General features: G+C 42.2%; 1 protein-coding gene across 18 annotated transcripts in view; it reads left to right on the plus strand.

Moving 5' to 3' along the window:
- The window catches only part of SCML2 (Scm polycomb group protein like 2), a 61,449-nt gene extending 58,677 nt beyond the window's left edge, over window positions 1-2,772 (plus strand). For 16 of the 18 annotated variants that reach the window (XM_049834854.1, XM_049834855.1, XM_049834858.1 and 13 more), the window contains one exon: window positions 284-372. In XM_049834854.1, coding sequence (XP_049690811.1) covers window positions 284-291 — 8 coding nt within the window. In that variant the 3' untranslated portion in view covers window positions 292-372. Of the gene's footprint in view, window positions 1-283 lie in introns of all 18 variants that reach the window. The other 2 variants (XM_049834856.1, XM_049834857.1) reach the window with 1 other exon arrangement.
- The last annotated feature ends 9,241 nt before the right edge of the window (window positions 2,773-12,013 follow it).

Raw genomic sequence — 12,013 nt, forward strand, 5'->3', positions numbered from 1 at the left:
TTTTTTTCCCAGCCAGTACCTAATTTTGAGGGCTGTTCGGTCAGTTTCTTTTACTTACTATAATTTTCTTTAGCATCTCAAATACTTTAATTGTACGTTAAATAATACTAAAAAAAATTCAATTTCAGTGGCCATCTGTAAATATGAAATTATACTAAGTTACTGTTTTATATATAGTAGATAAAATTTTACTACAGCGTAAACAAATATAATGTACTTTTCAGTTTTACCATGCAGCTCATTAAAGTAGTTGTATGTTGTGTTTATTCTCTTCCTTCTGCAGGAAATTGATGGGAAGGCACTGCTCTTACTGAGGAGTGATATGATCATGAAATATATGGGACTGAAGCTGGGGCCTGCCCTAAAGTTGTGCTACCACATTGAAAGACTTAAACAAGGAAAGTACTAGCCAGTGGGAATACCACAAATATGTGTGTTCGTATCACACTAAGCTCTCAGGTTCACAGCCATCGCCTTTATTTGAAACTATTTTACTGATATAAATTATCTTTAGTTTTTGAAAGTGCTCTCAAAATGTAAAGAAGACATTCAGGATAAAGGAGGGGGGGGGGGGGGGTGGGATCTGTATTACATTCCAGTATTTTTCGAACTCTTTCAGAATGTCTGCAGGGAAGGACAGTTGATCATACTGAGGGCGGGCAGGTCAGGTAACAGTGCTCTCCGAATCCTGAAAAGTGCATTCTCTGTTACAGACTTCAGCCAACGTGTTCATATTCAGAACCAAAACAGCTGAATCCCAAAGGAAAATAATAAAACAAACCACATCAGGTGTTAATAATTTTTACAGGGGTGGCTGTAAACTTTTATATTGCAAGAAATATTTAAAATAGAAGATCTCATCTCTGTAGTGAATACTGTGTCTGGTCCTCAAGCAGAGTAATACTCTAGTATATTATTCTAGATTATTATTCCTAGATTTCCATAAAGGGAATAGCCATATGAATTGGTCATGGTGGATGGAGGTGTGGGGAGGGAAGGGCTATGGAGGAGAGGGCTTAATACAAATATAAGCTTTTATAAAGTGTGATTATCAGTCCTTTGGTAAGTTATGAGGACAAATGTACAGTATATTGTCAATTTATGCAGGCAATAAATATTTCTGTTTCATGGAAGGGCATATTGGCTGTATAAACAGCCATTTCTGGGACAGACTGATTTAACTGGAACAATGCATTCACATCTTAAACATTCCATCTTTTTGCTAACTTTGGCATGGATATGCGTGTTCATGCTTTTTATATATACACATGTATGTGTCGGGAAAATACATACTATATATATAAAAAAATATACATACACACTGTACATATGTATTCAGTTTTTTTAATGTGTACTTTGCACTGTGCCAGAGAGAACTGTACAATTTCTTGTTGGCTTTTTACCAGTAAATTTAGTTGTGCTCTACTTTCATATTCATTAGCACCTGTTTAATTTGTTGTCCATTCTTGGAGACAGAAGGTGACAAACAATCAAAGAGTGGCTTTATTCATACAGGCGAGATCCCTGTACTATGCAATACTCTTGGTTATTCACCACTTAACTCTGAGCCATATATTCTGGTATAGTTCTGGAAAGACACGCTTGGTTCTGATGTTTGGGGCTTTTATTTCCTATAAGGAAGTGCTACTATGTAACTGATAAGCCTTTTTTGGGTAAAATTGGTGCTGTTTATATAAGCTGCAAGAATGAGTGGTGATAATACAGCAGTTTGTTGTCACTGCCAATTGTAATATACGTCAGGGACAAGAAAATATACTTTCTGTGTAGGAAACTGAATGTACTGTATGTAATAGTGCAAGTGATAAAAACTATTTGCTAGGGAAGGTGTAGTCCTAAAATGGTAGGTTTTATTATATTTCTTACTGCCTTTTTATATGAAAGCATATAGTATAAATGTATTTTTTACAAATTCCTTTTCTGAAAATGCCTTGCTTTACTGATAGTCTGATACTCCTCAGGTTTCAGCAGAGATACTGCTGCAAAATAAATTTTGTGGCGCACAAGTGTCCAAGTATTTTGTTAGTTGAAGTGACTGCAATGCAATTTTGATTTAGCAAGTCATTTGGACTTTGAGAATTGTTTCTATTATTACATCATTAGACATTTGATACTAAAGGTTATCTATATTGATTTGTTTTGCGTATCTTTTGGGTGCATATATGCTTAGATGAATAATACAAGCATGCTCTCTATAGTAGGAAAAGGTCAGAGCATTGATTGAAGAAACAGAATATTTTCTCTTTGTGTTAGGAAAATACTGACTTGATTGTTGGTGTAACCATATGAAAGTTAATTATATATTGAGGAAAACATCATGCGATACATGTTTAGTATATTGTTTATACCTTACTTCTTCCACACATCATTATGCTGAATTTCAGAGTTCTTTAGTGTAAAAAGATCTCATACGATTTAAGTGGAAGTAATTGACTGAAAACAGTTTTCATTTATTACATTGGCATTGGTGTAAGAAAAACAAAGATGTTTAAATTTTCTGTTTGGCCTTTATAGAATGACATTTTTGTACATGGCACTATTATGGGTATATTATGGGTATAAATATTTGTTCAAGGCTTTCTGTGCACCTGTGTGCACAGGGATTACTGTGATGTTGCAGTACCAGAATTTCATCATGCGCTATAGTGTGAGATTCAAGCGTTCCAAGTGTTGTAGCAGAATATATTTTTTATTCTTTATTTTCAATGGGATGTTCTTATCTATCAACAAAAATAAAATAGTTTGTTCATTGTTTTAATTGTCCATTTTGTTTGACGTTGTGTGTATGTGTGAGCAGTGTTTACATAGGCAAGGGTAGCTATCTTATTTGGCATTTGGCAGTTCTTGACAGTTCACGTAAACATCTGATGTAAAGAAGTTTTAATCAAAAAGGTAAAATCATTCCAACATTGTTTATCTGAAGCAATTAATGTTTGAACTTGGGTTGGTCTGTGCTTTCAAAATACCAACTTAGGAATATATTCAACTATTTAGTTTTGTATATAGCATTTTGCCGCTTACAGAATTATCATATAACCACTGTGGGGAAGAGGCTGCTAAAAACTTTTTGTCCTATGTTCAGATGAAGACCTGAAGTGTTTTAAATCAAGGCAGTTAATAGTAATAGGTTTGAACTTCATACACTTCATGCTTTCTTATTTCTGTGATACAGGAGTCTGTTGTCCTGGTGGCTGTCTGCAGTGATAAGCCTGCGCTTGAGAAGTAACTTAACTTGGGTTAATGGTAACTTCAGATCCTTTCAAGGCAAATTATGGAACTTGGAAGTTGGTAGTGACAGTAGTCTAGAGGCATTTTGCATCTGATCTCTCTCAAAAGATACTGAATATCTTTTTGGTGTGTATTTGAGATAGAAGACATCATGATCTCTCTGTTTCTCTGACTTGCTTTTCTGTCAACAGGGATTAATCTGCTTATCTGGTTCTGTATCTTTTAGTTGCCTTGCAAGACAGTGCCGTAACTCCTCAATACATTGTAAGACCTCTTCTATTTGAAATTAAAATACTGCTACCTGGGAGGACTAGTAGCTCTCACAATTCTTGTTGCAGAAGACCTGTGCAATATTGAAATTGAAATTGAAGGGTGCTGTATGGCAGGGTGATTGCATGTTGCAGTTGACATGACTGCACTTCTAACAAGTTTGTTGTGGCTGTATACATATTGTAGGACTTTTTCAGGAATGACAGTGAAAGATAGCAACATCGTGTTATAAACGTTGGCTCAAAGGATGGACCATCTTCCCCTTTTTTGTTGCTTTTAATAAAGGCACACCATTTTTTACTTCAGGTGGTAGACACAGGGGCAAAGGTGTTCATCTGAATATGCATGGTATTTGTAGAAACTCTTCTTCCAGTCGCTCAGGTATATAATTTGATCAAAAGCAATGTTAATCTTCTCTGTAACTCTGACAGTTTTATGTGAGTGTGTGGATGTGATTGTGCATGCCCTGAACGTGATACTCAAATATAGAATTTTTGTATCTCACGTATTCCTGTAGGGGGGAAAATGAAGCCCTGGGTAAGGATGACTAAAATCTCGAAGTTTGAATCTGGTCAGCTGAAACGCCACAGTTTGTCTCATTCAACAGCGGGCCCACATTTTCCCCAGTCTTCCTTTTGTCACCTCTAGTCTATTTTAATGCAGTATCACGTGACAAAACACATTTTAAAAGTGGATGGAGGTATTTTTCCTTTGATTGGCTAGCTAGTTACATAATAGAGTAAAATGAACAATTAATTCCAGCATTAGATATGTGAACCTGTTCTAAAAGTTATGAGCATCTTCGTCTTTCCGCTGCTCTTTCTGCTGAATTGAAGCTATGTAGAGTTAGGCTGGCTTGGTTTAAAGAGAAAAAAATAGAAAAAAGAGACCCCCTCGAGATCAATTTCAAAGGTCATATATTCCTCCTCTCTTTTTTTATTACATGTAAAACTATTGGAGTGAGTAAAAAGTGCTCATTTGGAACTGCCTAAGAGTGATGCAGGGAGGCAGAAGCTGATTTCATGTCCATTTCAGTGGTGAAATGACTGCTGCTTTTTTTTCAAGTCTTGATTAAAATCTTCCACTCTGTAAAGCTTACTAACTAGCTTGTAATCCTGGGATCGTGTTCCCCAACTGTCAGCATTCCTGTTGTTTCAAAGGTCACACAGAGCCATTTTGAGACGTCGTCGTCTTAAAATCTGAACACTCTGTTGTAAACTCACTGTGTTTTGAGTCTGCAACTATGAGACATTTTATGTCTTTTTTTTTTTTACAGTGAGAACCTCAGAGATTGTTTTTTTAAAAGTAGCAAAATATTTTGCTACTTTCTTCTCTGATGGTTTGTCCTAAATAAATTCTCATTACTGTGGCTGTGTACATGATGGGAGTCCTATGTGTACTTAAAATATGCCATTACAGTAGTCCAATAGGCTTTTAAATCCCTCACATGAATCATCCATCCCTGTCCTAGCAGATCATTTTGATTAGCTGTAATTTGTCCCATTTGAATGGGAATTACCTTCCACCAGCTCCAGAATCCCCTAGTCCTGCTGTACAAGCTGAGAAGTCCTGCATGAACTGCTTCTCCTCATAGCTTTATGGACCACAGCTAGTTTTATTTCAGCTTTCATTATCTGCAGGGGAACTGTTTGGTGCTGATAGCGAAGGCTGCACACCTCTCTTTCTTTTCTTTTTAAAATACATGAAGACATTTTCATCCACAGAGATTGACTTGTCAGCCTCTGAAATCAAAGCCCTTCCAGGACAAACAGTACGAGAAAACAGATGCCAGCACAAGAGGAAAGGGAGATTGCATCCTATGTTGTGTGAACAGACAAATGCGAACAGATGTATAGCTTGGAGCTGGCAGAAACCCTCTCTGCCAGTAGTTCCTTTCTAGTTGTGACAGCTGGAAGGAAATGAACACACCACAAAACCACCATGATAATTGCCATTACCCTGCGTTGGCAGTCTCGGCACTGAGGTCAAGAACTGGAAAGACAAAGACTCATCTACCCTCCCAGGTGGAAGCTGAGGCAATTGGCAAGGCACTGGGAAAAGTCTTAATGAACGGTGGTGCACCTTAGAAAGTCTGGTGTTCAAATGCAAGAGGCCATAATTTTACTAGATTTCTCCCTTTCTCATATTTAGTTTTTTTCAGTAGTTATGGAGGCACTCCGTTTCCCCAAGCAATTGTGCTAGTGTTGTCCAGATCCTTAAGAGTGGGGTTTTCAAACGGGTCTGAACTCTTCTTCCCTCAACTTCCATCTCTGCAAACCAGTGCTGCCAAACAGGTCTTCCTCTTATTGGAGACCCTTTTGAGGAAGGATCTTTGCATGTGCTGCTTATTCCTGCGTGTTTTGAAAAATAAGAAAAGGATGCTGCAGCTTGCTTGCTTTCTCTCACGTATGTACCACCTATTGCTACTGAGGTCAGTCCTTGCCTGGGAATGTTGGTGGTACTTTGTTAGGAACAGATGCCTCTCACCTGGGCGATGTTACTCAAGGTGTGGTCTACAAAGGGCTTTTCTGTCTGTCAGTCTGTCTCTCTTTTCTTTAAGTCCCTGTGCTCACATGAACAAAACAGTGGGGAGGGAGAAATGAATAAATAAATGCTCGGTTTTAGTCTACCCTTGGTTTATGCTTATGCTTCAGGGGTGAGGTGCTAGATAGGTCATTGTAATGTACTGGGGACTTATTGCTTATTAGGCTCAGTGGGAAATGCTGGAGGGTTGGGGGTTTTTTTGGTTGGTTGCAGTTTTGGGGAGTTTCATTGGTTTCTTGTGGGGTTTTTTAACTGAATGCTGTCAGCTGTTTGTTTATTTCCAAGGGACCAGCTCAGCCAAAGGGAGTAAATTACTTTCATATATCTTTGCATTCACCATAGTGTATTAATGGTAAACTGTCTTTGCCTGGATGATGTTTGGCTACAGGAAATGAACAGGTTGGGGCAAGTTTAAATGTTTGGAAAGAAAACAGAAATGGAAGCCTGAGATGAGTGATAGGATTTATATGCAGTAAACATGGGAAGGAAAATATATGAAGAATGAAGAGAAAATCAGAAAGGAGAAAAACAGGTAGATGTACTAAGTTAAACTGTTTCAGATTTGGATGCACTGACTGTTGAGTCATGACTAGTATCTTTGTGTTGAGCTGGGATTTTAAAGAGGAAAGTTAGAAATTAATATTTTGAACTATGTTGGGGTGTGAAGTATTTCATCTTGATGTGATTTAATCTGAAAACATGGGCTGAGTCCTTGTAATTCCCTACCCAATTCTTGGTGCATCCTCTCTCAGTCCTTAAATTGTTTCTTCCTAGTTGAATGAGCTGCTGCTACCAACTCCCTCTTGATGTGATTTCTTTTAAAGCCAGACCAGTTGAGGAGCCAAAACCTAGGAATACAGGACTGGGTTTATTTTCATATAACTTCATGCCTTTATATCATAGCTTTCTAAACTCTCTCTCTCATTGTAGTCCATGGAGGTCTAGCTGACCAAGTTGAGGGTATGAGTGATCTGACCAGCTTTACATCTGCTTTACAAAGAGACGAAAGCTCTCTTGACTCTATGGGTTTTATTGACTAGATTTCTAGTTTCGGTCATGGGAGCCTCAATACCCATCTCATCTCACTTAACTTTAGCATGTAAGCTAATTCCCCACCTAAAGTACGGTTTGTTGCAAGTAAGATGGAACAGTCCCCTTACTTGAGCCCTTCACTGAAAGACCTAGTTGGCGCTCAGAAGGAAATGTTCAGATGCACGTGGTGCTAACCAAGAAATGCTGGCCAGATATCATGATCTGCCATACAAGAGGTCTTGCTTGAAAGTCCAAATGTCCAGAATATCTAGCCCCAAAAGTTTATCCATACAGAATATTTCTGCTCTCTTAAATCTTCATTGCTGCACAGTTAGAGTGCTGTTGCATATCTCCTGTTTAAAGTGGCAAAAGGCAGACAACAAGCATTTAAATATTCTGTTGGTCTTTTTTAACCCCACTCTGACCCCCTGTACATGAATACAGGTAGTGCTAGGCGAGTGTGGCATATGCATCATCAGGCTTGAAGATCAAGGGTGGTGGCGTTGTGCCATCATGGTTGAGCTGTGGAGGGTCTCCGAGGGGCAGGCACATGCTCTCTTATGCTGGACCATGCTCTGTGGACCAAGCTTTCAAGGCACTTATTTTGAAACGTTTGTTTAAAGAATGAAAATCCACTCCATACCTTTAGAACCGTGAATGCGGGTAGGAGTTTTTGTTTCTCAATAAACAAGAAATGACTTGTGTATCAGAAGCCTCAAAAATTAATAGGTTTCCCATGCTTCCTGAAGGACTTTTATGGGTTTTCTTGCAGTACGTAAGTTCTAGAAAGAAGGACCTCCTTGTTTTATGTCACAGTGATGCACCCTTGGTGTGCAAGATGCCAGAATAGGACAAAACATTGCCTATCTTTGGTCCTTAAGCAAAGAAAGATGGGAACTCTGTTGACGAGGATGTGGTGGGAAGGATGATATTGAAACAATGCAGAAAATGTGACTGTTTTGAGACAGCTGTGGGCTAAGGAACATTAGTAATCCCAGGATCAAGGGGCGGGCTGGGCACAGGCTGACGCAGGGATGCAAAGTGTCTGTTACCAGTGCTTCACTGGGAACATGTGCTACTTTACAGTGAAAACTTATGTTTTACCTGGAAAATAGTGCTCCCTTCCAGATAGTTGATTACATTGTATCCTGCCATTTTCTCTTTTAATTTTCCCCTCTTAGTTTGAAAGTATCCTCATCATTTCAGTACCAGGATATATGCTATTATTCTAGGAGAGCTTCGGATATATGGGCACAAAGCAGTGCTAAATATTTTAGCGATTAGTAATTTTTCTCCCCAAACATGAAGAAATGTTTCAGATGGTTCAACAACAGAACGGATTTTTGTAGCGTGGCTGCAATACCAGGATTTTAACAACTGTGGAAAATATGTTTTCCGCACTAAAATTAGGGGATTTGCTTGTGTGTGTAGGACTGCCCCAGAGTACTCTGAAATGCAAACTTCAGCATTAGGAGTATGTGGTACAGTCTAAGAGAAATGCAACTTTACATAAGAGGAGGGGGAAGCATTGAGAAAAAAGTGAAATGTGAGTGAAAAAAACCAAATTGCACAAATTAACATCATTAATGTTGCGGTGGCAGGCTGGCTCCATTCGGGAGGGCAGGAGCCAATCCAGCCAGAGGAAAACAAGGTCTTTGACTGAGCCCTGTAGCATGTTTTTATAAACTTCAGCACAAAAAGAAACTAAAACATCTGGCACCAGGATATTATGCAATGTTGTTTTATGCTATTTTCATTGTCTAAGATTCTTCATGAGGACTGTTAATGAGTTGCTTATTGTTGTCGATCGCTGTCCTGAGGTGCCTCTGTGCAAGTGAAGGAGCGCAGACTTCTCTGAATTGCTCCCTTCGGTGCTCGGTGGCCACTGCTGTGCCAGCCGGTTTTACCTGAAAGCTCTCTTGCATACCAGAAGTGCGTGAAGCCGCTTCTTGAGCCCCTGTGTGGGTCAAACCTCTGCAGGGATGTGCAAGGTGGTGTGATAGCCCAGGTGCTCTGGGGGGGCTGAGCAGAAAATGTTAAAAAAGAAAAGTTGGGAGACATAGTGGCATATCAATTTTACAGTGTGCAGGAGCGTGGGTGGTAGGAGAGCCTAGGTCGCGCGTGTTACTTCAGGCCTGTGATACGCAGAAACGGATGCCTTTGCTGTTCTCCTTGCCCTCCCCTTCCCACTGGGCTGGGTTTGCTGCAGCTCTTCCCCGTCACCTGCTGCATCAGGGCAGGAGCAGGAAGGCCATGCTGCCTCGCGTGCTCCGCGTCTGTGTGGTTTGATGTACGGTCTCCCCCCCCTCACTTCGCAGCCACCTTCAGCCCAAGAAAATGTTGCCCCCCCAGCTCTCAGTGCTCACCTTTCTTCCCGCTCTTGCTAAGCTGAGTGGCCCTGGAGCCTTGCCTTTGAAGCTGACACCTTCCTTTTCTCTGTCTGTCTGCTTATGGCCAAGGGCCGCAGCTTTCCTTCTCCTCTTCGTTCTCGGGCTGGCTGCTTGCTAACTTGAATAAAGGTGTGATGCTGTGATGCTCACGGGTCTGGAGGTGGCTCTTATCTCAGCTTCCACTGCCTGCTTTCATCTCCCCACCCTCCACCTTTTCCTTGCGCTCGTAATTGTTGTCTTCCCACCTGACTGCTTGTCTGTTCTCTCAGCCTAAAAACTGCCTGTTTCAGGTAAGTTCTCTGGCTGAGGAGCTGCTCATTCTTCTTTCGGATTCATTTCTGTTGCTAACAGCTCACTGCATGTGCTGAAGCCTTAGCCGTGCCCCCCTGGTCCCAGGGCCGTGCCTTGGGCAGCACAGGGGAAGGGGACCGGCTGCCCCGCGGAGGAAGGCTCCCAGCTGGTGCATCTGAGCTCTCCCACTCCGGAGGCTGCCACGTACCATGGCCTTCACCCAAGACGCACAGCCCTGCTATGCTCCTCCGATTTGGTGTCTGGCTTCCTGCAAAGCCCCTGCCTGATGGGGGGAAGAGAGCAGAGGAGAAGGTAAACCCCCCTCCCACGACCCTCTCACCCACCCTGTACTAAAAGCCCACACACCAAGTCCAAGTCGAAGGAAGCTTGGAGCCAACAAGGGGTGCCCTTGAGGGTCTGCAGTGCTCCTCTCTCTCTTTCTACCTTACATATACCCATCATTGTAAAACATCTTCCTCCTACCATTATGGCTTAATGACTTTCCCTTCAACTTCACAAGAGGTATTAATGTCTCCATTAACAGCCACCAGAAATGGAAGCGCCATATATCATGAGTGCAGCTCCGCGTCCTTCTCCTCATACAGAAGTTTCAGAAGCAGTTAAAATGTAGCCCTGTAGAAAATTAATGGCCCAATATACAAAATCTGTAATTGCCGCTAGAGGCGAGGAGGAGGTGGAAGTGCTCAATCTTGGTGTAATTAAGTGCCTTGTTCTGTGGCCGCCTCTCCCCCGTGCCAATGGGCTGTAGGTCTCAGGCTTCACACACGAGAGATGGTGGGAGGCAAATGGTCCCTACTTAGTGTTGTTTGCCCAACAGTTAAGCATCAGGAGAGGTGCCGGTGCATGGGTCCTCCTCCCATGGCACTGCCTTGAACAACAGGGTTGCGTGAAAGGGTGGCAGGGGGAGGGAGCAGGAGCTGCCCTAAGCCTTCCTGGAAAGATGCTGTTCGGAATATCCCCCTGCCATTGCAGTTGAAGCAATGGAAAAGCTGGGCATTGGGCGGGTGAGCCCAGTCTGCTCTGTCCGTCCATTTCTAGTGGGGTGTCTCCAGCCCGTGTCACCCCATGGGGGACACCCACAGTGACCAGCAGTGCCGGGGACCTTGGTCCTTCTGGAGACGGCCCCATAAAGCCAGGGGGGCTGGTCCTGGGTGGGGAAAAGGAGGATGCTAGGACAGCTGGAGCCTGTTGTGGTTTTCTCAGCCGTTTCAGAGCGCAGAGGCTGCACTTACTCTTGTAATGGCCTGGGGGAAGATGCATCTGCATGGCTGCTGGTCTGGTCTGCCTTTACAACCAGTACCAGTTGGCTTTAAAGTGAATTAGTTGCCCGTAGGCATTGAGTGTTTTGAAAGTGCTTGTATGGGTTTATAATAGTATAAAGCTGATTTAGCCTAATTTGTTGTCAGGGTTTCTGGGGCTTGTGGTCTAAATTCAGTTAAACCAGACCACTGTGTGAGCGCAGGCCAGGAGGTAGCCTGGGCATTGAAGTTAACGTGGGAGCACCAATAGCTCCCAGTAAAGGCCTGCGAAGGAGAGGAGGGAGAACCTCAGCAGCTTGAGCCAGTGTTGCCGACGGGCGCTGCTCTGCCTGTCGCCAGTGCCCCGTAGCTGGCAGGAAGGGCTTGCAGCGGCTGGATGCCCTCCCTCCGCCTGCTGAGGATGCTGTGGGGGATGATGCTTGCAGAGAGGTGGCGGGGATCAGGGTGGTCGGTGCAGCAGACGTAACAACCAGTGTGAGAAGCACACGCTTTTTGGGAAAAAAAAAAAAAAAAAAAAAATTTAAACAAAATCCCAGAAACTTCTTTTGAACTTGGTTCTGTCAACTGCAGAATAAAAATGACAGCAGCTAATGCTGTGACCTCCTTCTCTTTAAAGAATCTGCTGTAGCCCTGGGGAAAAAAACTACATTTTTCGGAAGGTTTTTGACACTCTGGAGTGGGCCCAGCTGAAACAGAGTGGGACAGTGACAACTGGGATGGCTGTCCCAAGGGATGTTGAAATCCTGAGCCTCTGCACTGCACTAACCAGAAGATGACACATTTCATCAGCACAGTTTCTTGGAAGGAGCAAAACAAAGTAGCAGAGTATTTTCAATTAAGAAAAAAAATATTTTAAGAAAATACAGTCAAATGACTAAACATTAACGAATCCATCAACGCTTTATGCTCTTCTGAACATTGTCAGTTCTGCCAGCTTTGGGAAAAATAAAAGGCTTTAAA

Source organism: Accipiter gentilis, chromosome 32 (genome assembly GCF_929443795.1).
Source record: "Accipiter gentilis chromosome 32, bAccGen1.1, whole genome shotgun sequence".
NCBI lineage: Eukaryota > Metazoa > Chordata > Aves > Accipitriformes > Accipitridae > Astur > Astur gentilis.